The sequence below is a fragment of the Abramis brama genome, assembly GCF_963993115.1.
Source record: "Abramis brama genome assembly, chromosome: 2".
Lineage (NCBI taxonomy): Eukaryota > Metazoa > Chordata > Actinopteri > Cypriniformes > Leuciscidae > Abramis > Abramis brama.
Window position 1 is genome coordinate 32045782 of NC_139964.1, and position 26918 is coordinate 32072699.

A 26918-nucleotide genomic window follows, 5' to 3' on the forward strand; every position below is an offset into this window, starting at 1 on the left:
CTGACGGACAGGGGAAGGCGGAGCCACACGCCAGCCAATCCCATCACGGCCATTGACACTCGCTGCGGTTGCAGACAGGTTGTATGATGCTGGAATGTAAAGACACACGGTGTTAGGTGACTCCCTTCACCCTGATCCAAGATCAGATTTCCTTGCATAATCCAAACCTGCTATTAAAGCTATGCGAAGTCAGCAGCAGTGTGATGGAAGAGCAGATGCTTCAGAATAGCACATGTTGAGTGAAGTATGAGTAATGAAAGCTAGGAAAAGAGAGAAATTATGATGTGTGCAAACCTGCTAGGATGAATATTACACGCTGTTGGTTTTATTACTACATAGTTTTCTGCTTTTTGCTTTTAGTTAATGTACTACAAGAAATGAATGTAAAGGATATAGCAGTGGGCATCTTTCTTACTGTTTATCAAATTCACCCCATATAATCGACAGAAAAATTAACATTATCTTATTATTTACTCAGCCTCATGTCGTTCCAGACCTGTTCACTTTCCTTCTTCTGTGAAAACCTTCTATGATATATATATATTTATGTATTTATTTGTAGTAATAATATTACTATTAGAATGGTCTTTTCATGTTTAAGTTTAATTTTTGTTTATTTTTTAGTAATTTTGTTATGTGCTTTTGATATTTTGATTTATTTATTTTTATTTCAGTTTGTTGTCTTAGTTAATTTATTTCCTTAAACTTATTTCTGTTATTTGCCAAGGCAACATTTCTCATTTTGTTTAGTTTAAGATTTTATTTTATTTTATTTTATTTTATTTTATTTTATTTTATTTTATTTTATATCACTAAGCCAAAATGTTTTAATAGTTTTACTTAACCATAATCATGCAGTTCGCAATCAGACTGGCAATTTTTGCCTAATGGGTGATAAAACGGGTGAAATAAAACATGGAGTTACACTGAAGTAGAGACTCAAGCCAGAATATCATACAGAATACCAGCAACCTCCAGAACACCTTAGCAAATGCACAGCTTTGCACTTAAAACCACTCAGAACACCTTAGCAACCACAAAGCAATGGACTGGCAACCACTGTAAAGCATCTTCAGGGCGAAATGTAAAAATCTAGTATCATAATGTTCTTTCTCCCCTCTCTCTCTCTCTCTCTCTCTCTCTCTCTCTCTCTCTCTCTCTCTCTCTCTCTCTCTCTCTCTCGCTCTTTGTTATGAAACTATGTTCGCTCTGCCTTTGAGAGTCAAATCAAGCATGACAGGGACCATAAGTTCTGTATCTGTTCTCTTTCTCATCGGAGCAAACTCTATAGTTTTAGCTGAAAGCTGGTTCCTCATTTCATGCATCTGTTTTTTCCAATGGTTGCGTCTGTCCTGTGAACTCGAGTCAGGCCGGCCGAATGTGTCAACACAGATTAAACAGTGTGCTCTTTTACAGGAAGTAGTCACATGGATGGATGGATGATGCATGAATATCTATGAATGACTAAATGAATAGTCCACTCTCTCTGTCTCTTTGTTTCAGTGTACAGGAGAGGAGAACTGGGTGGACAGCAGGACGGTTTATATCGGACAAAAAGAGCCTCCGCCAGGAACAGAAGCGTACATTCCGCAGAGATTTCCTGACAACAGAATCGTCTCCTCAAAGGTCAGATGTGCTCCACGGCCAAACAGCTGTCTGAACCAAAAACAATACGTTAGGGAGGATGCACTGTACAGTCCGACACTCATTATTGCAAAATAAACAATGAAAATATGATCAGGACATATCAGGTGGTCTTGTATGTCGAAAGAAAAACACATTTACATCTTAATCATTATTTTTGTTTTATCTTCCAAGATATATATAAAAAAGTATTAAATAAAATCTGAATATTTGCTATGATATAAAAGAAAATAATTTAATTAGAAAATATATATATTAAAATTAAGTTTATTTTTCTTAAATTGACTCGTTTTTTGCTTGTTTTAAGCATGAACAACAAAAAATGACAAAATAAAGTCATCATATGCTGTTTTTATACTGATATTTGCATACGGTTTAGTGGTCATTGTATAAAAATTCTTGAGTGTTGAATTATAGGTCAGGACCTTTTCACTTGGAATGCTGGTTTTATTTTGTTTTGTTTAGTTTTGTTTCATACTAAGTATAGTACAAATCTATTAGCATATTTAATGACATATTGCTTGAGACTTACTGATATAAATATAATTAAACTTTATTTGGAGTACTTCTTTTTTGCGCAATGCACATTTCTTAATATTAAGCCTAAAATAATCACATATCACTATTAGGAAGCATAGCACTGTATAATATCAGTCTTTAAATGCAAGATATTTAAAGTGTACCTAAAGTATACTTGCAATAGTTCCACTTTAGCACAATCAGATATACTTAAGTATATCTTTAGTTGCACCTCAGCACTATTTCTGGATAACTAAAGTGCATTAAGTACAAAATTAGTGTATGAATTCACAGCAGACTTTTAAGTGTATGAATTTAGCATGCCAAAAGTACAATTGCAGGCTATTTATATTAAGTACACTAATATGTAAATGTATTTGTAGTATACTTAGCATAAAATAAATGTATTTCAAATATATTTTGGTATATTTATTTTTCACTAGGGTTGGGATTGATAAAGGTCACGTGTAACTGAAACGTTTGCCATTGTTCTTTAAAGTGTTTCCTTAATAGGTGTATTTGGTCTACGCACCTCATTTGGACAAGGCGCGGTGAATTCTTGGCTTTTTTTCAAATTCTGTCTGTTTTGCTTTCAAACATCTCTCTTTCTCTCCACAGTATACTTTCTGGAATTTTATACCGAAGAATCTCTTTGAGCAGTTCAGAAGAATCGCCAATTTCTATTTTCTGATCATCTTTCTAGTGCAGGTGTGTGATGGTGTCGCTTATGGAAATTGTCCTATTAGCATGAGTTGACCTTTCTGTGCCAGCGTGATGTGTGATATTTCCCCTCTCACCATCTCTCTCTCTGTAGCTGATCATTGACACTCCCACCAGTCCTATGACCAGCGGTCTGCCTCTTTTCTTTGTCATCACTGTTACAGCCATTAAACAGGTGAGAAAAGACCCCTGACTTTCCTATCTAATTGGTGTTATAATTGTGACGTCACTCCTTCACTCGTCTCTCTCGCCACACTTCTTCTCTGCAGGGCTATGAGGACTGGATCAGGCACAAAGCGGACAACGCTATAAACCAATGTCCAGTCCACGTCATCCAGCATGGCAAAGTCGTACGCAAACAGAGTCAAAAGCTACGGGTGCGTAAGCTAAGCACATGTAAAATCTGTCTGTTACTGTTAAAAAATACTGTTTTCAAACAGGTTTCCCAAAAACATTTGTTGAGCCAGTGTTCGGCTAGTTGAGACACTTCAAGTCCCCCTGTGGTGAAAATCAAGTTTTTAATGTTGTTTATATGTCTATGTGGCGTTTTTAATATGCTTTAAGACAAACCATGTGCTAATTCATAAGTCAACACCTTTGCTGAGTATTTTCTCCTTAAAACTTAAGTGAACCAAAGACGTGTGATCGTCAACGAGTGGATCTCTGAGCTGGTGTGAGTGAGTGGAGACGGGGCTAATTTGCATATTCATAGAACCGCACATACTATGAGGAACGAGTGTAGAGTTACATTCAAGCTACTTTAATTTTTTTTTATTTCAAGGAAAAATATGTCATTTTGGTGATCAAAGAAGAGTTTTAAAGGTCCCGTATTATGCCCCTTTTCACAAGATGTAAAATAAGTCTCTGATGTCCCCAGAGTGTGTGTGAAGTTTCAGCTCAAAATACCCAACAGATCATTTTTTACAGCATGTTTAAATTGTCATTTTTTGGGGCTCAGAAAAACGCGCTGTTTTAGTGTGTGCCCTTTAAATGCAAATAAGCTGCTGCTGGACGACCCAGGGGGCGGAGCTTCATGAGCTCACGCTCAGTCTCTCAGGACAATTTCATCTCACGGAATGATGATAATATCAGAAACTCTCAGTAACGGTGTTCATTTCGAGTCGGACAATAATGCCTACAGAGTCAGAGTGCTGTATAGAGATGGAACAGGTATAGTTTAGTAGTTTAATTACGGTTATTATAACGTATTTGTCATCTGCTTGTATGTATCCATTATTTATTAATAGCCTACAAGTCTGCTGTTTTGGACCAGGTCCGAATGATGATCAAACATATACTGATGAGTTTAATAAAGTTTATTGTACATCACACAAAAGATGAAGCGTCAGTTTTACTTCAGAAAATCACAGCAAGAGCTGAGTAAACACAGTAAGGTATAAGAAGTGCGCAAGTACATAAACGAATTTCGGTAGAGTTGAGGGAGCATTCCTGTGGGCGGAGGTTAGTCAAAAAACTGTTCTAGTGACGTCATTAAAGAAGGAAGTAGAGGGATGTAGTCCAAACGGGCCGTTCACTGTAGGCGACTTCTGTTAAATAAAATATCTCGCTTGGCATTGAACTTTGAGCTTTATCATTTTACAGATATTATTTATACTCTAACAACAACATTACACACTAACTAAAGTTTGAAACATGGGATCACGAAGAACGGGACCTTTAAGGGATACAATTATTGACTACAGGGGGACTTTAAATAAACAGCAGTGTTTCCATTTTTCAGGAAAATTAACCGATAAATGGCTTACTATCTATGCATATTAAGATGGCATAAGAGAAAATATTTTAATGCTGAAAAAATGACACACCTCAATGAGTTTTCGTTTTATTCTCAGAGAAATAAATCAACAAAGTTTCGCTCTGCTAACCAGCATTCTGCTTACACAGCCAGCTTGCTGTTTGGAAACAGAATGTTGGCATGCCAACAAGCAGAATGACAGTGTGCCCACGTTACCCACAATGCACTGGGAATATTTTGTTATTTAATTGTGGAACTATTGCTCTCTCACTCTCTTTCAATATGAAAAAATCAGTATTTTAATGTTAGAAAAAAAAAATTCTTAAAATGTTTTTATTAGTTTAGAATCCCCCCATCATATTGGTTTCCATGGTGTTTTTGCGATGCAGAATTCATTCGGCATGATTTCATGCAATACAGTGAGTAAAAAAAAAACACATTGAAAAACACTGAAAGCTGCGACGATAAAGAAAGAATGTGCTTGAATACTAACCATTACAGCTTTTCCTACTGATAATCCAGCCAGCATCTGTAATCCGTTACGCAACCCATGCAGACATGCCAGCGGGAACAATTACCAGGATCAGGATTTTCATTTATGTAGATTCATGAATACACAGTCAAACCTAAGTTTATTCAGACATTTCTTACATTATCACAGTTTATTCACTATAGTTTAGAAAATGGTGATAAAATATGACAACTGGTTTTGGTCATCCTTCTGTTAGACTGTCTCACAAATGAATTAGGTTAAATAGCTGTCAGCTGTTAAATTTAAGTACACAGTTAGATAATACCAATTTAGCTCAACCAATTACCAGGCAATGCCTAATTTTGTTCAGTCTGTGGTGTAAAAAGGTCACATTAGCAATTAAAGAAAAAAAAACACTTCAGCAAAACATGATCAGGTCAAAGTGTCTGAATCATTTTTGGTCCCATATGTTTTATAAATCTTACTGGTAGTCCACTGTATAAAGAATTTTTTGGGTATAATATTTCACAGTTTATTTTATTTTGCTATCCTCACTTACATAAATAAACTATAGTGTCCTAGTAAAAAAAACGCATCAAAAATGAAATCTGTTGTCTGAATAATTTTTGGTTTGACTGTATATATTTTATTCATTCCACTGTGACTCAACCCATTATCTATAACTCATTATCAACTCATTACTATAGTACTATAGGCAACTCATTGTCTATAGTTGATTTGTTGATATTGGTGTGACAGTATATCTTACTTTATTCAAAAGCTCTGCAGTAAGGGTATGTAGACATTATCTGTACCACACAAATGTTGAATTGAACCCTTTCCTGCTCTTTGACCTTTCAGGTGGGTGATATTGTCCAGGTGAAGGAGGATGAGACGTTTCCGTGTGACCTCATACTGCTCTCCTCTAGTAGAGAAGACGGGACATGTTTCGTCACAACAGCCAGCTTAGATGGAGAGTCCAGCCATAAGGTGATTGGTCATTTTATAGAATGGAAACATTATTCCTAAAACTTAGGAGTTTATTGTAAACTTACAAGTCGCATTTACATTTACATACTGTTGCATGTATTCATATAGCAATATAGATAGTTTCAAAGCAGCTTCTCAGTAATAAACTGGAAAATAATAGAATCAGTGATGCAAACTTCGTCAAATATGAGAGGAATTCGAGTTCTGCTGTAAAGAAGCTCTAAAAAAGGCAATAGTGTCATTATTCAGCACAAGTTAGTTTAGAATTGATTAGAGCCCGACCGATATATCGGTGGACCGATATTATCGGCCGATATTAGGCATTTTCCAAACTATCGGTATCGGCATTTATAATGGCCGATAAATGAATATTTAAAAAATAAAATAAAAGCGGACGAAACACCCTTCAACCATGTTATGAGTGTTGGCGCTGCATAGTTTGTCCACCAGAGGGCACTATACAAGGAAGATCGCTAACATCAATGAGCTTGGAAATCACAACGAACTTATTCTGCCTAAATAAAGTAATGATTACTGTATTTATAACTAGCATATCTGTAGTTCCAGTCTCTGCATTGTAAAATGTAAGTTAGGCACGCGAGGAGTGAACATTTAGACATAGAGAAAAAGTATCAAACATAGCCTGTACATAAAAGTTAGCTTTTCTTTTACACGTGTGTGAAATCCAAGTGTGCGTTGCTGACTTCGTTTAGCCGCAGCATTAACGAGTCACATAATGTATTTAGTGCATCACTAAGTAGTAGATTTTAGAAGGCAGGCAGCAAATGATGACTGAAAATGGTTTGTTGTAGCTTGATGGAATAGATGGATAGAATTAAAAGAGTGCAGGTAAAGGGTTAAGCAAGTTGACATTGTAATTATAAGGTAGCTTATAACATTGACATTTGGCAGACGCTTTTATCAAAAGCGACTTACATTGCATTTCAAGGTACACATTTACAATCTTATCAGTTCTTCACACACACACATTATTACATAATTGAATTATTACTGTCAATATTAATAATAATAGTTGACTTTTTATTGTTCAAAGGACTTTGTTTCATATCTTAAGTTTGTATTTTTATACATTATATTTATCAGAACTTTAATATATTCTGTTCTGTTGTGACAATAAAACAAACAAGTTTATTTTTAAACTGCATTATATTATTTTAGTAAGGCTGAGGACTCTTAAATAACGACAAATAACTAATGTTAGGGAAATCTGTTCATGTTTTGTTACGCGTTTCTGGATTTTTTTTAAAAATATATATCGGCCGATATATCGGAATATCGGATTTTTAAATCACCAAATATTTGTATCGGTATTGGCCTTAAAGGGGACATATCATGCCAAATGCACTTTTTTAGCCCTTAAATGCATTTTGTTGTATATTTGGAGTGTTTAGAAGTACAGAAAATATGAAATTATTCTCTTCAGGTGCTTCGTTGATATCTTTATATTCTGTTTTGGTCATATTTTTCAACCTGGTCCGATTTTTCTGTTATCTATGACGTTTTTTGAACTATTACGTCACAGTATTTGCAGCGGAACTGCCAAATAAGGACATTGACTTCCGGCCCAACACTTCGAGCAATCCGCCATTTTTATTTCTCGCTGCAATTTTGTAGTCCAAGCTAAAGTATGCAGAAGTTACGAGAGGGTAAGTTAAAATGTTCGGTTGTTGGATGTAGTAACCCACACGCTTCATTACACCGTCTAATGTAGATGAACTGCCGCGCTTGTTACAGGACGCATGTTTAACTGAAAGAACGAGCAGAGAGAGAGACCCGGTCGCGCGCGCGCTCACTCTCTCTCTTCAGAGCCAGGCGAAAGTGTAAACAAGACATCACCGTCTCCAAACTAGACGCTGTCTTGCTCTCTTTCCCTCGCACATATTAATCAAAATAAATCGACACGGTGGTAAAAGGTCGGAAGACCAAAGTTTCATGTGTAAATACAGTACACACCATTGCAATACATCCATATGAAGACGTTGTTCTGCAGGTTCGTCGTCTTCATTTTCATCTCGCTCCAGCTCCGACTCTGGCTCGAACATGTAAGGCTGGCTGGACAAGTCTTCCATTGTTGACATTTTGTTAATAACGTGTGAATAAAAAGTTTCTGTGCCGCTAGATAATCGTATCTCTGCTATCAAACTACAAAAATGGCCGAACGGGGTGGAGTTGAACCGAGTGTGGGCGGGGTATGAAGTGTCTCAATTGTATTTAAAGAGACCGCACCAAAACGAGTTGCTTTCAGACGCACATCAGAAAAGGGGTAGAAAAGGGGCCTGTGGAGCTATAATAATGAGGAATTCAGACCCAAGCATTGCAGTTCCGCTTTATATAGACTACAAATGTATGATTTATATGTAAAAAGGAACAATTTAAAAGCATGATATGTCTCCTTTAAAAATCCTTTATCGGTCAGGCTCTAGAATTGATTCATTGTTGAGATGTTGCAAAATTCATTAATTATGAAACAAAGTCGCATCAGCTATAAAGCAGCTCTGCAGAAAACAGTAGTGTCATCTTCCAGCTCAGTTCAGTTCAAGTTTTGTTCTCATACGTTGTGACTGAAATGTTACACTGTGACTGAAATGTGTTGGTCGCACTATACAGCACACTGCCAGTTACTCTCATTAGATAGGAGATTGTAGAAATATGTGTGAGAGTTTTTGACCTTGGAATGTCGACTGGTTTGTCTCGTTCTCTCCTCTCTGCACAAAGACCTATTATGCAGTTCAGGACACAAAGGCATTCAACACAGCAGAGGAGGTGGACACACTGCATGCCACGATAGAATGCGAACAACCCCAGCCGGACCTTTACAAGTGAGTAATACACACATATACTGTATCAGCAGTAAACACATAAACAAACTCTTGCTTTCTCTTACAAACACACACTATGCATAGGACTACTGTTGGACTGACACAACAGCGTGCCACACACTCCAGATACCCCACACAAATATCCTCACATGGTGTCTTAACCACACACACACACACACACACATTAACACAAAGCCCAGGCTAGACATTAATTTCTATCTTTTCTTCCTCTCCCGCTCTAGATTTGTGGGACGCATCAATATTTATTTGGATCGCGACGAACCTATCGCGAGGTAAATCTATACTCAGGAAATTGACTCTTAATTAAAGGGCCAGTGTGTGAAAGATTGAATTCAGGAGGGACAATTTATCATTTTCATAGAACAGCGCTCTCTTCCTATTCTGATTCTTACTAAAGAAATGCTTCCATTCAGATTTCCCTGCAGTCCACTCTAACTTTAATAAACAATTTTGTATTTTGGTACAAATATGTAAGTAAATGTAATGTCGTATTATATATTTCATGTTATATAATGCAAATATTGGTATCTTGGTGCACTTCAAATATGCAAATATGTTAATAAATATAGTATTTAAAATAAAATATAAAATAAATATTTATTATTGTATATTGCATTTTATATAATACTGCAACGACTGCATTATAATATAATATAATATGATATAATATATATAATAAAATAGAGTAATAGTGATATCAGCATAGTGCATTTAGGCAGCTTCACAAATATTTATTTTCATATTTAGTGCATTTAGTTTATTAATATTAGGTTAGTTGACACATAACATGAATGTTTTAGGTTATATGTGCATACACTGTATAAGGTAAAGTGTATATTTCATTGCTTTTACTGGTCACCATTTCCAATTACCATTTAATTCACTTTTTTTTACCTTAATTTTTATTTCAATGGCCCTGCATTGTGACTTTTAAAGTTGCACTACAGTGTGTTCACTGTTAAAAGATGTGAGCTTAATTTTTTCATTTTTGTAATGCTCAATTTGATCTTGTTTGATTATTTTAGACCCCTGGGTTCTGAGAACCTGCTGCTGCGTGGAGCCACACTGAAAAACACTGAATACATACATGGTAACAAAATCCACACTATACATTTAATTTAAGCGCATATTCATTTATATTAATGCATTTGGCAGACACTTTATCATGAACATCATGTGGCGCATTCAAGGTATATATTGTGTTCCTTAGGAGCGTTGTCTGCCATTAGTCTAAACCTACTGATGTCAATGATGCCAAGATCTGTCACTATAACCTGGTACAATGCATACGTGATCAGTTTTTTTAGGCAAAAGGAAGGGCAGGAGAATGAGAGGAGAGTTGCTGATTGAGTCATTTTGTCACTCTGTTCCCACTGTAATTAAATGAGTCACTGAGGCTTGTGAGATCAGAGAGAAGTTCTTAATTGCTAGAGAGAGAGAGCGAGAGAAAGGGCGAGAGAGGGAGATGAATGTCACATTATACACGTGAGGATTCTAAGTGCAGGGCAAGCTCTAAAAATGTTTAACTTTGTTACAGCGGAGCCATTATGCCTTAGTGTACGGTAAGACAAAGAGCTCAGTTATGTAACAACGGCTTTCACATTGTCATAACATCAAAGAGGCTGTACTGAGATGTTCATAAAAGAATTATGTTCTCAAAATGCTCTTCGTCTTCTCTTGTTTCTCTAGCTGTGGCCATCTACACAGGCATGGAAACCAAGATGGCCCTCAACTACCAGTCCAAGTCTCAGAAACGCTCCGCTGTTGAAAAGTAAGACACGATGATAGGCTTTCGATCGGTTTATCTTGCTGTCAGCATGTACAGCGTAATGCATTTAGTGTCTGTTTTGTAAAGCAAATTGCAAGCCTCTGTATTTGTTGTCACGAATTGTATCAAGTTGCGCTCACATGTGTCTCGCTGACTATCCTGTCAGACAGATAGATGCAGCCATTAAGAAAATACATAAAATCTGTTATATTGAATAAGCAGGTGTACTTTCAGAGATCTTGCAAAAGTTTGGATATCATTGACTTTTTTCAATCAAATCAATGTAGATTAATTTAATATTATAGATGTCATTCGGACAGGATACGAGACTGTCAGGGAAAGTTATTGCGGATGGATTTCGTCACCCTGATGTAGTATGATACGTGTCTGTACCATTAGGTCCATAAATGATTATGCATATATATGGGTCTGAGATCATCTCATCGCTGTTTCGCAGGTCAATGAATGCCTACCTGATTGTGTACCTCTGCATTCTGATCAGTAAAGCTCTGATCAATACGCTCCTCAAGTACGTCTGGCAGGCCGACCCGAACCGAGACGAGCCCTGGTACAACCAGAAAACTGAGACCGAGAGGCAACGACATGTAGTACGTGCTTTTATTATAATTATTATTTTTCCTTTTAATTAGAATTTATTATAGTTTATTTTATTATTATTTATATATTTGTTAAATGTGTATTGTCTTATTTTATTTACAAATTAAAAAAGTTATATATTTAATGATTAAATGTAGAAATGTCGAAATAAAATAAATTCATTACATGAATTTTGAACAATACTACTATATATATATATATTAGGGGTGGAACAGTACACAGAAGTCACGGTTCGGTTCATACCTCAGTTCAGACATCACGGTTCGGTACGAGTTCGGTACAATGGAGGGAAAAGCAAAACAAAAATGCAGAAGCTTGTGCATGTCTCAGGCTGTACCACCAAAGGAAAATGAACGTCTTAAGCCTTGTATTTTTTAAATAAGATGTATTAATAAAGTAAAGGCATAGAACCAGTTTATTTGTAGTGCACTGACAATAGTTTTATATAATTAGTTTATTAATTAAATTACTAAAAAGACAAAAATACATTGAGATATGTTTGGTAATTGTACCTGAATGAATTGAAAATTAATTTGCTACATTTCAGATTAATATATTTGTTTTCCTTAAAATTTTAATTAACAGTAACTTAATCACTTTGCAGTTTAAATGATGTCCTGCATAAACAAAATGACGGAGAATGTTTTTATGTTTACACACACACAGACTTTTCGATCGTGATCGCGCCTCTCTCTCTCTTTATCTCTCTCACACACACACACGTGACACACACACACACACACACACACGCACACAACATAGCCTATTCCAGAATTGCAAATTGCAATCTTTACCTCGCAGCCTGCTTCAGAGCTAAGGCGTGGCTACAGATTAGGTGTCCCTAAAGAACCCGCGTATCTAACAGTAGTTCCGCATTACATTAATTAATTTGCACGCGAGTTTTATTTATTTTTATACCGTGTATATACGCCCGTACCGTTTCGGTTCAATACGAATACATGTACCGTTCCACCCCTAATATATATATATATATATATAATATATATATATATATATATATATATATATATATATATATATATATATATATATATATATATATATATATATATATATATATATATACTACTTACTATATTTTAAACTGTTATTTCATGAAACTCAAACTATTTAATTCCCATCATTTGTCTCCTCAGTTAATCCGGGCATTCACAGATTTCCTGGCCTACATGGTTCTGTTCAACTACATCATTCCCGTGTCCATGTACGTTACCGTGGAGATGCAGAAGTTCTTGGGCTCGTACTTCATCCTGTGGGACGACGACATGTTTGATGAGGAGCTCGGAGAGCGGCCGCTCGTCAATACCTCAGATCTTAACGAGGAGCTTGGACAGGTGCGAAACCATTTCAGTACATTTCAAAACTGTCCGGGTCAATATTTGTTCACTTTCTCTCTCTTTTTTTTCCCTTCTTCATTAGGTGGAATATGTCTTCACAGACAAGACTGGCACTTTGACGGAAAATAACATGGAGTTGAGGGAATGTTGTGTGGATGGGCATGTGTATGTGCCGCATGCCATCTGTAACGGGCAGATCTTACCTGGAGCTGCAGAAATGGACATGATCGACTCCTCTCCGGGGATAGATGGGAAGGTGAGCTTGTTGTTTGTTTCCGTAACTGCTGTTTAGCAGAGATTTGGACATGTGGACAGTGATTTCTGAAGGATCATGTGACGCTGAAAATGCAGCTTAGCATCACAGAATAGATTTTAAAATAGATTCAAATAGAAAACAGTCAGTTAAAATCGTATTAATATTTCCCAATTTAACTGTCTGACTGTAACTGTATATGTTTGATCGAATAAATGCAGCCTTGCTGAGCATAAAATCATCTTTCAAAAAAAAAAGACCCCAAACTTCATTGTACTCTAACCAGGTCTTGCAGTAGTCCAAAAAAAGTATTTGTACATACTAAAAAAAAGAAAGGAAAACATTCAACCAAATATCATTTAAACCAAACAGATTTTTCTATTTTTACAAACATTTTAGCAATCTGGTTTTAATGTGATTTTTATACATTTGATGAAAGAAGCTAAAGAAGCTGTAAAAACGTTTAGACAAGATGAGAGAATGTTATTATCAATAGCTAGTTATCAATGTGTCATTGCACAGATAAATCATGTTATCACCAAGGCAAGCTTTTTGCATGAATATTTTAGCTGTGGATGGGTGGAGTGATGGATGTATTCTAATTTTATCTTGAGCGATGTGACACATTAATGCAGAAGATTAACTAAAACATTTATTAAAGAATTTGTTAACTCGAATTTCACCTCACATCTCGTCAGTTGTATTTTTGACTGTGATTTGTGAATAATAGATAAACTCAGTTTGCCCATTCAAATTAGATTCTGTAGATAAAATTGTGTGCATGTGCATAAAGTGAAATATCAGAGTTCAGTGTTGTTGAGATATTTAATGCCTGCTTGTATCAAATGTATCCACATATTACCTGGATACATGGGTATATTGACTGCATTTTATTCAGAGTTAGACAGTCTCTCTCTCTCTCTCTCTCTCTCTCTCTCTCTCTCTCTGTCTCTCTCTCTCTCTCTCTCTCGCTCTCTCTCTCCCTCTCCCTCTCTCTCTCTCTCTCTCTCTCGCTCTCTCTCTCTCTCTCCCTCTCCCTCTCCTTTTATCTCTCTGTTCTTCTGAGCTGACTTTTAAGTAAAGGTAGTGTCACATAACCTGTGTGTACTGTACACTACTGGTCAAAAGTTTGTAATATTTAAAGACATTAATATTTAATGTTTTTGAAAGAAGTCTATTATGCTCACCAAGGCTGCGTTTATTTGATCAAAAGCACAATAGTAATGTGAAATATTATAGTTTTGACCAAATCAACATATCAGAATGATTTCTGAAGGATCATGTGACACTGAAGACTGGAGTAATGATTCTGAAAATTCAGCTTTACATCACAGGAATAAATTACTTTCTAAAACATATTGAAATAGAAAAGTTATTTTAAATTTAAACAATATTTCACAATTTTACAGTTTTTACTGTATTTTTGATCAAATAAATGCAGCCTTGGTGAGCAGAAGAGATTTCTTTTTTTCTACTATTACATTTAATACAGTATATTACTGTTTTAAACACTCTTTTTGCTTTAGGAATTGGAAACTCTTTGTAGCAAAAGTTTTGTACACCGTATTTCAGGGCAAACATTTATGTCTTCTTGAAATGATCAGGGATTTAGAACCAATTGTCTTTTTAATCTCTCGTAACGTGGTGTCATATCTGACTCTTGGTGTGTGTGTGTGTGTGTGTCTCATCAGGAGCGAGAGGAGCTGTTTTTCCGTGCATTGTGCCTGTGTCACACAGTCCAGGTGAAGGAGGAGGAGACGGTGGACGGCATTAAGAGAGGAATCCATCAGGGCAAATCCACCTCCTTCTACATCTCCTCCTCTCCAGACGAGGTTGCGCTGGTGGAGGGCATGAAAAGGCAAGACACATGCATGCATAAACTCACACTCATAAACATGCACTCACACGGACACACTTTATAAAACTATATGGTAACACTTTACAATAAGGTCTCGTTTGTTAACATACGTTAACTTCATTAGTTAACATGAACTAACAATGAGCAATATATTCTTACAGCATTCATTAAAGGTAGGGTAGGCAATTTCAGAGAGGCTAGTAATAGCAAGCTAGCGTTGAAAGTTTGAGATCCCACCCCCTTTAGAGCGCTTTACAAAGCCACACCTCCTTCAAAACACATGAATGTGTACAGCAGAGTCTGCAAAGCATCACAAGATGAGAAACGGCATTAAATTACCTCATGTTACCTCTTACTTGTACCAACTGACTGCTGCAGATTCATTTTGGCGTTGATAGTGTTGACACAGAAACGCATAAATCTGAGTCTGAGGACGTGAAGAGCTCCGGGTAGAACGTCACGGGTTGACATCTCATAATTACGGTTACAACATGGTGTGAACCCAGCATAAGCTTGTGGTTTTGGTTCAGGGGGAACTGTAAAATGCGGCTGCTGTTTGTTCATGGTGCTCGGTGACTGTCTACCACTCTGCATATCCTTACTGAACGCGCTGATGATGTGTGATGTCCGCGTGGGCTGGGTGTCGCAGAGGTATGGAAATGCATATGTTGACAGGCAGGTGGGACATCCTCGGACGGACATTTTTTTGGTCCTGAGACATCCACAAAGATATATGTACATGTTTTAATATTTAGACCACTTCTATTATTGATTGCTATCATGATGTGAAGAGAGTTTTAACCAGTATAACAAAAAGTGTTTATAAAAAATTGCCTACCTTTAACCTTTTTAATGTTAATAAAAAATTGTAGGTTAGTTCAAAAGTGCATTAACTAATGTTAACTGACATAACTTTTGATCTTAAAACATGTGTTAGTAAATGTTGAGATTAACATTAACTAAATAAATAAATGCTGTAAAAGTTGTTGTGCGTTTGTTATATTTGTAAATGTCTTCCTTAGATTTTCAAAGACAAGTTGATTCATTATGACATGAGCCCTTTATCACAATAAGAAACAAAGCTTACTTTCTCTTTCTCTCTCCTGCTCAGGTTGGGCTTCACCTATCTCCGTCTGAAGGACAGTCACATGGAGATCCTTAACAGAGATGATGAAATGGAAAGGTGAGCCATCTGGACAACAGCATGAGCGCAGTGACCAACAGGAAACTAGCAGCATTTGGATGTCTTTTGGACAGTTAGCTCAGTCTGAGGAAGGCTTTTTAAAAATAGTTTGTAATAGTGTTATTAAAATAATAGTCAAATGGATACAAGACTATAAAAGTAAAATATAAATAGAAGAATATGTTTAAATATAGATTTGCATATGATAATAAACATGTTATATTAATACTTATATTATATATTACTTAAATTATCCAGACATTAAGCAAATCTATATTCTAAACATATCCCACACTGCAAATCTATACTTTATTTATCATATGCAAATCTATTTATTTTTTAAATATAGATTTGAATATGATAATTAATACTTATTACTTAAAAACAAAATTAATGAAAGTAAAATTAATAATTAGGAAAATAATAGTTTTAAAAGAAATATATATAGTAGTAACTATGTGTGTGTGTGTGTGTGTATATGTATGTATATATATATATATATATATATATATATATATAGACACACACACACACACGCACGCACACACACATAATTTTTGCATATAATTTAAAAAACAAACATTTAGCTTCACACCACTAGCACTAGCAGTGCTGCTGACACCCCCTGTGGTGACTGCAGCTTTAATTTTCTTGTCATGCTATGTAATTTTCCCACATGTGGTGTGAGAAAGAAACCTCAGCAAAGGAACAGTTTGATCTGTAATCATCTGTGTATTTACTCAGCAACTCAGCAGGTTGTCATATTAATATAGTTGTGTGTTTATTAAAATAACACTGTTATACAGTATGTTTTGGGAAGCAGTGAAGTTTGTGTGTGTGTGTGTGTGTGTGTGTGTGTGTGTGTGTGTGTGTGTGTGTGTGTGTGTGTGCAGGGGCGTAGCACAAGATCCTGGGCCCTATAGGCAGTTCTGATGGGCCCCCATGTTCCTCAAAAAAATTAATAATAATAATAATATGGCCTCTGCACACATGAATCTGTAGACCTAGATATTTATAGCGTAATAACTATTAACTGTAAATGCTTAGAGTAGCCTGATAATTTGTCATGTGTGCACACACATTTCAAACCTCCTTTCAACATTCTCTAGCCTACTTTACTGTGGTTAGTAAGTTTAAGCTAAATTATATTACAATTTTTTTGTATATAACACTCAACGTAGGCTATATAATTGCTAATTATTGCTAATTTTAGATAGTATAGCCTATTAATTTAATTTAATTTAAACAGGTTTCAATTTAGGCTATTATAATGGTGTGTTGTGCAAACAGCATTGTTAGTGTACAGTTTATTTATTTAGCCTTTACCTCAGATTACATGTATAACCAAATTATCATCTGAAAGTGTATGTTCTGCTCTTTCAATGGGTTGTCTCTCAGTTGATTTTAGCACTAACGATCGCGGAGATATTCAAGCAGTTTAGCACTAACGTTACAGATTTCGTGTTCGATTGTGCTCACCTTTCTTTGAAAATAAGTCAGTTACCAATTGTTTCCCCTCATTTTGTTTTCTTTCCTTCTAATGTCGTTCCTTTCATTTTGGGGGGCCTGATTTGCCTTGCTTTGAGAAAGACATTTCTACAGCAGAAGTTTGCGCTCCTCCAGATGCTGAACTAACTAACATAAACAAAATGCGTGCAGATGGACTAAACCATTTGGCGCATTAGCAAGGGGTGGGACCAGTCAATCAATCAACAAAGTTATTCAGCCAATACACTAATTTTACATTTCATCTGACATTCATTATGAAATTTAATTAGGAAATGAAAATATCCAGGTAACATAAAATATATTCCAGACTTTTCAAGGGCCCTCACTCCCTTTGGGGCCCTGGTAATCAGTACTGGTTTTACCCCCAGTCCGACGCCCCTGTGTGTGTGTGTGTGTGTGTGTGTGTGTGTGTGTGTGCGTGTGTGTGTGTGTGTGTGTGTGTCCTTGAAGGACAAGGATCAGCCATAATTAGTGCAGCTACACACTGTCCTACTGCTGAGAACATGAGGGTCAGCACAGTCACATAAAAACTCTATCTGTGTGTGATAAAGATGCATCCCAAAGGACCCAGTCAGCGCCTCTGATTTATCTGTACATAAGTATCCTGTTAAATCTAAATACTTCCTACGTTATCTGGTTGTGTTTATGCATTCACAGATTTGAGCTGTTGGAAGTATTGAACTTTGATTCAGTGAGGAGGAGAATGAGTGTAATCGTAAGATCAAGCTCAGGTATGATGGAAACACACTCACACACGCACGATCACATTACATAAATTTACTTTATTTACTATTACTATTTTTATACCACTTTTTACTATTTTTTGACATTTTTTGCTCACTTCTGGGTACAAATTTGTCACCAAAATTAAGTAGGTACACACAGACACATAGACAAATGTACTAATCTAAAGGAGGACGTGTCGTACACTTATATATATATATATATATATATATATATATATATATATAAAGCTAAATATAATTATTATATATTATTAAAAACTATAGGAAACCTTGATGCCTTTTTCTAATAAAAAAAAATATAATGTCAGTTTAACATGTTAATGTTAGTGTGATTTATTATTTAAAAAGTGATCAAAATTGAAAAGTTAAAGGAGCCGTATGTAAGATTGTGGCCAAAACTGGTACTGCAATCACTTTCAAATTACTGTAGAGCGGTGTATCCCCTCCCCCTCCCCCCTGACTCGAGGTTGCCAGATAGGCTGCAGGATCCAGCAGGAACGTTTGTAGCTGCAGCTGTGGTAACTAGAGCAGAGCTGGCAACCCGGATGCCGAAACACTACTGACTTCGTGATTGGTAGATAGGTGGAGGGTGGGGCATCAGGCCAAAACACAACATGACAACATCAACATCAGTTGAGGGCTGCAACTTCACTTTTAAATGACAATATCCTGGCTGGACTACTGTTGTCAGTGATATAAGTATTTGAAATGAACATGATTTCTTAATGTCTAGTGACATATCAGGGCCATTTTATGATTAATTGAAATACATTTCTTACATACAGCTCCTTTAATCATGCATCCTGAGCAGTAATCTAATCCCATACTTTTATACAGTTATGTTGAATGAAATACAAATAAAACAGACAATATATTAACTTATAAAGGCACTTTATTCAATGTTTTATTCTGCCACCACAATAATGTAATGTCTTTGAATTATCTCTACAAATATTGATATATTGGTTTATATTAGATTAATTTGATAATTGTTTCTGCATATAATGTAATTGATTTTATTTGAATTTTTAGAGATTGGCAGTCCTAATTATTCACTTAATTTATGAATGATTTTCCCATCTGAGAACACACCCAAAGGGATTTAGCTAACGTCTGGGGATAATTTTGTACTCAAATCATTGCTGAGTAAACACTCACGCACACACACACATACGCACGCGCACACACACACTCATTCTGGAACAGCAAGTGACTGTTACACATTCCAGTGAAAGTGTCTGAGTCACCATGTGTGCCCAAATTGAGGAGCCAGTTAATGCAAGTGGGTCAGTGTGCTACTAGCATACAAACGAGAGCTAGATTTAACATCTGTATGATTCCTGAATACATTCAGTCACATACAATTGACCTGATAACTATTCTTTTTAATTAAAAAAATGAAGATAATCTTGAATACACTGAGAACCTGACAGCATAACTAATGTGCTAATTTAAAACAATGAAATGATGCTCGTGACCAATTTTACTACCATATTGTGATGTATGATAGTTTTTCAGAGACAAACAGGAAATAAAATAGGGTACATTTTTATTTCATGTTGACTTTAAGCATTAATTACATACTTTATTTTTGCTACAATTATGAATTAAAGGGATAGTTCACCCAAAAATGTAAAAAAAATTATTTACTTTCCTTCATGCCATCCCCAATGTAAATGACTTTCTGTCTTCAGATAAACACTAACAAAGATTTTTAGGAAAATAATCCATCTCTGCGAGTCCATATAATGCCATTGAATGGGTGCCGTTCATTTGACCCTTGGAAAACCACACACAGCGTTCATAATGGTAATCCATACGACCCCAGTGGATGAATCAGTAGCTGCGTTTACATGGACCCTAATAATCTGATTGTAATCGGACTACTAGCACAGTTGGAATAAAAAGTCACATGTAACCATGTCAATTCAATTGGCCAAATCCGGTTAAAATTGTAAGACGTGGTTTACACCTTTTTAATCTGATCGAGAGGACATGTAAACACTTAATCGGGTTGAAAAACGAAACTAGAGTTCTGCGCATGTGCAATGACGTAGAAATGGTGTAATGACGTGTGAAAAGAGCTGCTGTTGTTGTTGTTGAAGGAAATATCATAACTGACTGTCGTGTCATTCTAAAATGTTCCTTAACTCATCGTTTGTGAAGTGCATACCTTGAGCCCTTGTTTCGGACTCTCATCTACATTTTGGGCGCTTGTTTGGCGCAGTTTTTACTGCTTGATAAATATAAGCAGAACGGCACAACAATTCACGCGCACGTCAACCGGATCACTGTATTTAACGTTCATGTAAACACTTTGTTTGGTTTAATCAATCGGAATGAATTAATTCAGATTGAAACAAGAGGTGTCCATGTAAACGTAGCTACTTGCGTAACGTTGCGTCTTCTGAAGCAAAATGACAGGTGTAAGAAGAATGCTAATATATTACACTCTTTTAACTATAAACTATCGCTTCCAGCCAACTGTCCTGGTGCGATCACAAGTTCAACTTGACATAAATGTAAATGCGTTGTGAAGTTCACGCGAGAAGTAACATTGCGCTAACTTCACAATGGCCTCTCATGAACGCTCATATGATAGAAAAGCAGAAGCAATGATTAATTGATTAAAAAATTGATTGATTTTTCTCGCACACCTATCGTTTCGCTTCAGACGACATTGGTCCATCCACTGGGGTCGTATGGATTACCATCACAAGCGTTTTGTGTGGTTTTTGAAATCGAGCGGCACCTATTCGATGGCATTATATGAACTCACAGAGATGGATTATTTTCTTGAAAATCTTTGTTTGTGTTTATCTGAAGGAAAGTCATATACATAAGGGATGGCATGAGGGTGAGTGAATGATGAGAGAATTTTCAGAACTATCCATTTAATACCTATTATGAATTTATTGAAAGCATGCAATCCCTGTGGTTATACAGTTTCTTCTTTATAGTTGTTGTTTGTGTTCATAATTGTTTGTTTGTTCTAGGAGAGTACTACTTGTTCTGTAAAGGTGCAGATTCCTCTATTTTCCCACGGGTGGTTTCTGGGAAGGTGGAGCAGGTCAGAGCGCGAGTAGAGCACAACGCTGTGGTGAGCAGAAATCGGAAATATCTTCATCTTCTTTCTTATTATTAATAGCAGAGCTATTAATAGGCCACAAAAGTACCTTTTTAGATCTTGATGTAAAAAAAGCTCCTCTCAGATTCTCAGATTCCTCTGTGTTTGCATGTGCAGCTTGTTTAGCATGAGCATCATCCTCAAAATAAAGGCTGAAAGAGAACAGTATAAGCATCACAGAAAATGAGAAAGAAACCAGAAAGTCTTTATTGCCTTTCTATTTATGTATTGGCAAACTGCAGCCCAACTCTGTTCTCATTAGCGTTCCTATTACAGCTGTTATTAGTTTAATATCTGTATGTACCTATAGCACCAGAAGTCATTTGTACTTTTTGCTGTTTATAATCTAATGAATATAATTATCTTAAACATGTCAAATATATGAAACTGCTTAAAGATTAAAAATTATATAATTATGGTCCCATGCATAAGGAATGGATCTAATGTCATAGATTGACACAGCTCTATGTTACTTCATTATGTTACTCACAGACCTGTGTCGGGAATTACATCACTTTAGAAAGGGTTTGGTTGTACTGGCATCCGTGCTGATTCATGGCTTTGGTAGCAGTAGTGAAACTGTTTCTGTAGAGGCAGACAAAACAGAACCTTTGTTCTAAAGTGAAGGAGCTCAACATGACAGTTCTATCAGTAGTGTTTTATTTTATTTTAACAGTCATAATGGGAACTTTTCAACTAGAGCGTTTTTTCATTCAATAATCTACATTTCAAAGGGTTTGTTCAACAACTGAAAATTGTGTAATTTACTCACCGTCATGTAGTTTTAAACCTGTATAGGGCTTTTCACACTTGAAATAGCCAGCCCTGGGTTATTCTAAACTGTAGGTAAACAGAATCCTGGGTTATCCTGAGTTATCTTCATGTTTCACACTGCTCATACTTTACCAGGGGTTAACAATTAATCCTATAAGATGTTTCACACCGTGCATTTCTAAACCCGTCCTATTTGCATATTTGCATTGTCATTGATTGGAAGAACACAGCGTGCGACCTGTTTATATAAAAGCTTTAGCATTGCACGTCGTCATATTATACGTTACTATCAAGTTTGTCATGAATGGACTTTTCGGACTATAAAGGTAAGAATGAAACGGTCTTATGCGTTTTTCCTCATCAAATGCTGAAACAACTGTTTATACAACGCGCACATTCTAACACTCTATAACACCGCATTGTTTCACACTGTACGTTTTGCACCACAAACACTCCAGAGCAGGGTTTGATAACCCCGGGTAAAAATCGGTTCTAACCCCGCTTCTAAATTACAAGCGTGAAACATGAAAACCTGGGGTTTAGAAGGACGGTAAGCCGGGGTTAAGTCCTTATCTTTCTTACACGGAAAATTAAATGTTTTTCAGAATGTTCATGCTGCTCTTTTGCATACAAAGTTTCAAAAAAGACAAAAAACAACAACATAAAAAGTAAAATTTGATTTTGAATATTGCACAAAAGCACAATATTGCTTTTTTTTTTGTGGCCTATTTGGAGCTTGACAGCTTGTGGTCAACATATGATTGATTCTATGGAAAAGAGTAGCGTGAGCACTCTGCAAAATATCATTGTTTTACCACAGAAGAAAGTAAGTCACAAATTTGGAACAATACCTAAGTGTGAATAAATAATGTCAACATTTAATTTCTCTTTGCATTGGTATTGTTCTTTCCTTTTATGTTATGTAAACCTATATTTAGTTATATCTGAGATTAGTGCTGTTTTGGGACAAAGAATGAATTCTGGTGTTGAATTTTGGCTCTTTTTGCAAATGAATGGACCTGGTAGGCTAAGCTGACAACTTGTTTCAAATCCTGGAAGGCTAAGCTGACAACTTGTTTCAAATCTTTCCCTTGTAGGAGGGTTTACGGACTCTCTGTGTGGCTTATAAGAAGCTGACTCATGAGGAGTATGAGAAAACGTGCCGTCTCCTCAACAGCGCTAAACTAGCTCTGCAGGAGCGTGACAAGAAACTGGCTGAAGCTTATGATGTCATCGAAAAGGATTTCATCCTGCTGGGAGCCACTGCTGTGGAAGATAGGTGAATCACTGCCTCCTAAATTTGATTGACTTGTTTAAAAATTCTTGTACTGAAGTGAATTGAACTTTCGATTTCAAAGTTCACAAATGAACAGAAGCTGACTGGCTGGAATCCAAACCATTTCATGTTCAGTATTCCCTTGTCAAATCCAAAATGCATATACAAATATCTCTGCCACTAAGATACAGTGGGATCCAAATGTCAACCCACCAGTGGAACTGGTTTTATTTAGCATTTTGTAGTTAAATAGATTGTTTGTTGATGGTATTTGCATAACAATTTGAATGAAATGTTTAATTGAAACAATTCTTAGTATTGTTATCCAGCATCATTTGAAAACGTGCTTTTATTAACAAATTATCAAGTGTGCATTATAATTTGAGGGAAAATTGGGGGAAAATCTCAGTCTAAAAATAGCCAAACTTATTTTAAGTTTTAAATTAGTTTTTGAATCCCAGATTTTCACTGTGGTCTAAGAGTTTTAAACCCCAGTGTACATTCCCAGAAATTGACAACACTTTGTAACTACACCGGAGTCGCTATAGAGAATCAGGCTTTAAGTCATTCATCTATATGATCTAAATATGCAGATTACTCTCCCATTCCCTCATGCTCCAACCCACTGCACCATCAAAAAATCCATAGTGTCGGGGTATATGGAACCATGACGTCTGATGCATGTCTGAACAAGTCCGATATTGCTTTCCAGTGTTTATGTTGCCAAGTAAAAACATCAGCATGTTAATAATAACCTTGTGTTTTCAATAAAGTGCGTCATGCATTTCCCTAAGTAAACAAGAATCATCGTACAATTACCCGAACTGAAATTGATCATAGATGTGCATTAGCAGTATTAGATTTTTAACTGGCTGGATGCCAACGGTTTCCAAGTGTCCCAATAACTGGGTGGGAGAGTTACAGGTCCGGCGTCCAGTTGAAGCGCACGTGAGCACCCGCGGCAGAACCAGTGTGAGTTAACGTTAATTGCACAGGCAATCAATAGAGTCCATCCATTAGGCTCCAGTGTCCTGATAATGAGCAGCTAACGTAATTAGACCCCCTCTTGAATCAATCGGGGGCCGGCAGACGCGGATCTGATGAACCACTGTTTTGGCTTGTGCACTTATGGAGGCCATCCAACCCAACGTTATAAATAAACACATCAATCCATGTCGACCGCCTTAATGAATATGACAGAGCAAACAAATAGTGATTATTGGACGGGAACTTATTTTGTCAGGCTGTGTTAATTAGATGCAATCACTGCCCTGTAGGCACCAGCCTGTTTGTGTCTTCAAGAGGTCACTCAAGATGATGTGTTATAGTCAAAAATTCACAAAGCTAATTTGATAAGTCATCGCTGACTGTTTGTAACAGGATTGAAAAAACAATATGCAAGAAAAATTCTTACTCAGCATGCAACGGCAAATGCAAACATTAGTGACCATGCCAATTTCTATTGTGTAGCGATATATGAAGCACAACTGACACAGAAGTCACTTTTGAACTGAAAGTCGCTTTCTGTTGTTCAATGCAACGGATTCATGTGATCAACTTGAACCCGTTGCAAAGTCTGTGCAAGGAAATCTTTCGCCCAAATGCAAAATTCTCATTTGCGTGCATTTAAGATTGAAACAGGATATTCAACAAGAAAAAATTTGAAGGACTGTACTTTTTATCTGTTGAGAATTGGATTGCATAGAGAAAAGTGGGTGTTCAGTACAAGAATAGAGCCTGACTTTAATGTAAGACTGCAGTGGATTGTAGAGGGGATATAATTAATGTTACATAAGTTTTAACCGGCATTAAATTACTGCTAACTATAGCAAAGATTTTAGAAAGGCTGCATTAGCTAACAGTTAATGTCTTAGCCTAAAACAATGTCTTAAATGGCTATATTATTTTCCCCGCCCTCTTGGCCTATAGGTGACATAATTTGAAAAGGAAAGTCATTTCAGAGGTGGAGCAGGTTATTATGAAGACAAATTGTTTGTTTTTTCACAATAAAGTGCATGAATCATGCTCAATAATTTTACTTTCACACTGTCAGTGACTTTGGCGCTGTATGTCGCCAGTGGCTGGCGGTGAGGTCGCTAGTGGGCGTTTCCACTACTGTGACATTCACCAATATTATTCCACCAAATCATTTTCTTGCCGCTGAAAAACAGTGATTTTGGAGGGAAAATACTAAATATAAATGGAATTGGTGCACAGAATACTTAATATTAAAGATGAACGAGAAACAGCGAGTGATCTTAGCCATTGTGGCTTTTTATCTGCAGCGAAAGCACAACCGCTGGTCTATCTATAGGTTCACAAAACCATTTAGTCAGCACAGCGAGTACCAAAATATATACACAGAGACATATCAGATTTATGAATTATAGGAAAGTAAATAACTTTTCCCCCATTACTTATATTGGTTGTCGCTCCCAAAAGTTGCGCTTCATTTGCATAAAGTTAAACATATCTCAACTTTGTTACGTCACTGGACACGCCTAGATCCTGTCGCCAATGGTCAATGGAATGGGCCAATGGAATGGGATCATGTCACTGCGTGTCACTGGTAGTATGAACGCAGCTTAAGGCCATGAATGTGTTTAAGAATATACACTCCTGTTTAAAAGTTTACGGTTTTTTTTTAGGGATAGAAATTAATACTTTTATTCAGCAAGGACCCATTAAATTGATCAAAAATGATAATAATGTTACAAAAGAATTCTATTTCAAATAAATGGTGTTAGTTTGAACTTTCTGTTAATAAAAGAATCCTGAAAAATGTATCATAGTTTCCACAAAAATATTAAAGCAGCACAACTGATGCGGTTAGTTTGCAATTAATGCAGTCTAGGTATGCATAAAAGACTTCTTTCAAAAACAATTGATTTCATGTAGGTTTTAGAATCTTAGAATGTTATGGAGCCAAATAGAATGTTGGAATTTGTTTAACTTCAGTAGAATGCTGCTGAGTGAAATGCAATTCATGTTATTAGAATGTTTAATAAGGAGTGTAATAGAATGTCTTCCCGGGAGTCTCTGTGAGAATGTCACTCGTCCCTGCATGGCTGGGCTGTGAGTGCGGTGCAGTCTTAATGATCTGGCAGCAGCGTGGCACTGTGAATCCTGACTGCTGGGCTGCTTAATTACTGAGTGAAGTGGGCTGAGACATCACACTGCCGTATGAGACCTCCGAGCCACCGAGCCATGCAGAGCACTGTCCATTAACTTTCACTCCAGCACTGCGCAAAGAATAAAGCACACAGGATTGCTACAGTATATACTGTGCCAAAATGTTGCTGCTGCTGCTACTATACAGTTAAAACAATTGGGCTGTCAAAGCAACAATTGCATAATTGTCACTTCGGATATTTTATGCAGTACTTTGGATACTATTTACGTCAGTGTGTGACAGGTTCCCTAGATTTGTTTTTAAAGAGTGAACTTATTTGACTAAACTAAATTGGAGATTTTTTTTATGAATAT

At 36.4% G+C, this 26918-nt stretch overlaps 1 protein-coding gene across 7 annotated transcripts in view; it reads left to right on the top strand.

The window, feature by feature from the left end:
* The window catches only part of atp11a (ATPase phospholipid transporting 11A), an 80665-nt gene that overhangs the window by 32845 nt on the left and 20902 nt on the right, over nucleotides 1–26918 (top strand). For all 7 annotated transcript variants that reach the window (XM_084105775.1, XM_084105776.1, XM_084105777.1 and 4 more), the window contains exons 2-18: nucleotides 1504–1626; nucleotides 2782–2871; nucleotides 2978–3058; nucleotides 3153–3260; nucleotides 5973–6101; nucleotides 8838–8941; nucleotides 9184–9234; nucleotides 9988–10052; nucleotides 10652–10733; nucleotides 11188–11338; nucleotides 12506–12703; nucleotides 12789–12962; nucleotides 14651–14817; nucleotides 15929–16000; nucleotides 18167–18240; nucleotides 21252–21355; nucleotides 23254–23435. In XM_084105775.1, the coding sequence (XP_083961901.1) occupies nucleotides 1504–1626; nucleotides 2782–2871; nucleotides 2978–3058; nucleotides 3153–3260; nucleotides 5973–6101; nucleotides 8838–8941; nucleotides 9184–9234; nucleotides 9988–10052; nucleotides 10652–10733; nucleotides 11188–11338; nucleotides 12506–12703; nucleotides 12789–12962; nucleotides 14651–14817; nucleotides 15929–16000; nucleotides 18167–18240; nucleotides 21252–21355; nucleotides 23254–23435 (1955 nt within the window). The remainder of the gene's footprint in view (nucleotides 1–1503; nucleotides 1627–2781; nucleotides 2872–2977; nucleotides 3059–3152; nucleotides 3261–5972; nucleotides 6102–8837; nucleotides 8942–9183; nucleotides 9235–9987; nucleotides 10053–10651; nucleotides 10734–11187; nucleotides 11339–12505; nucleotides 12704–12788; nucleotides 12963–14650; nucleotides 14818–15928; nucleotides 16001–18166; nucleotides 18241–21251; nucleotides 21356–23253; nucleotides 23436–26918) is intronic.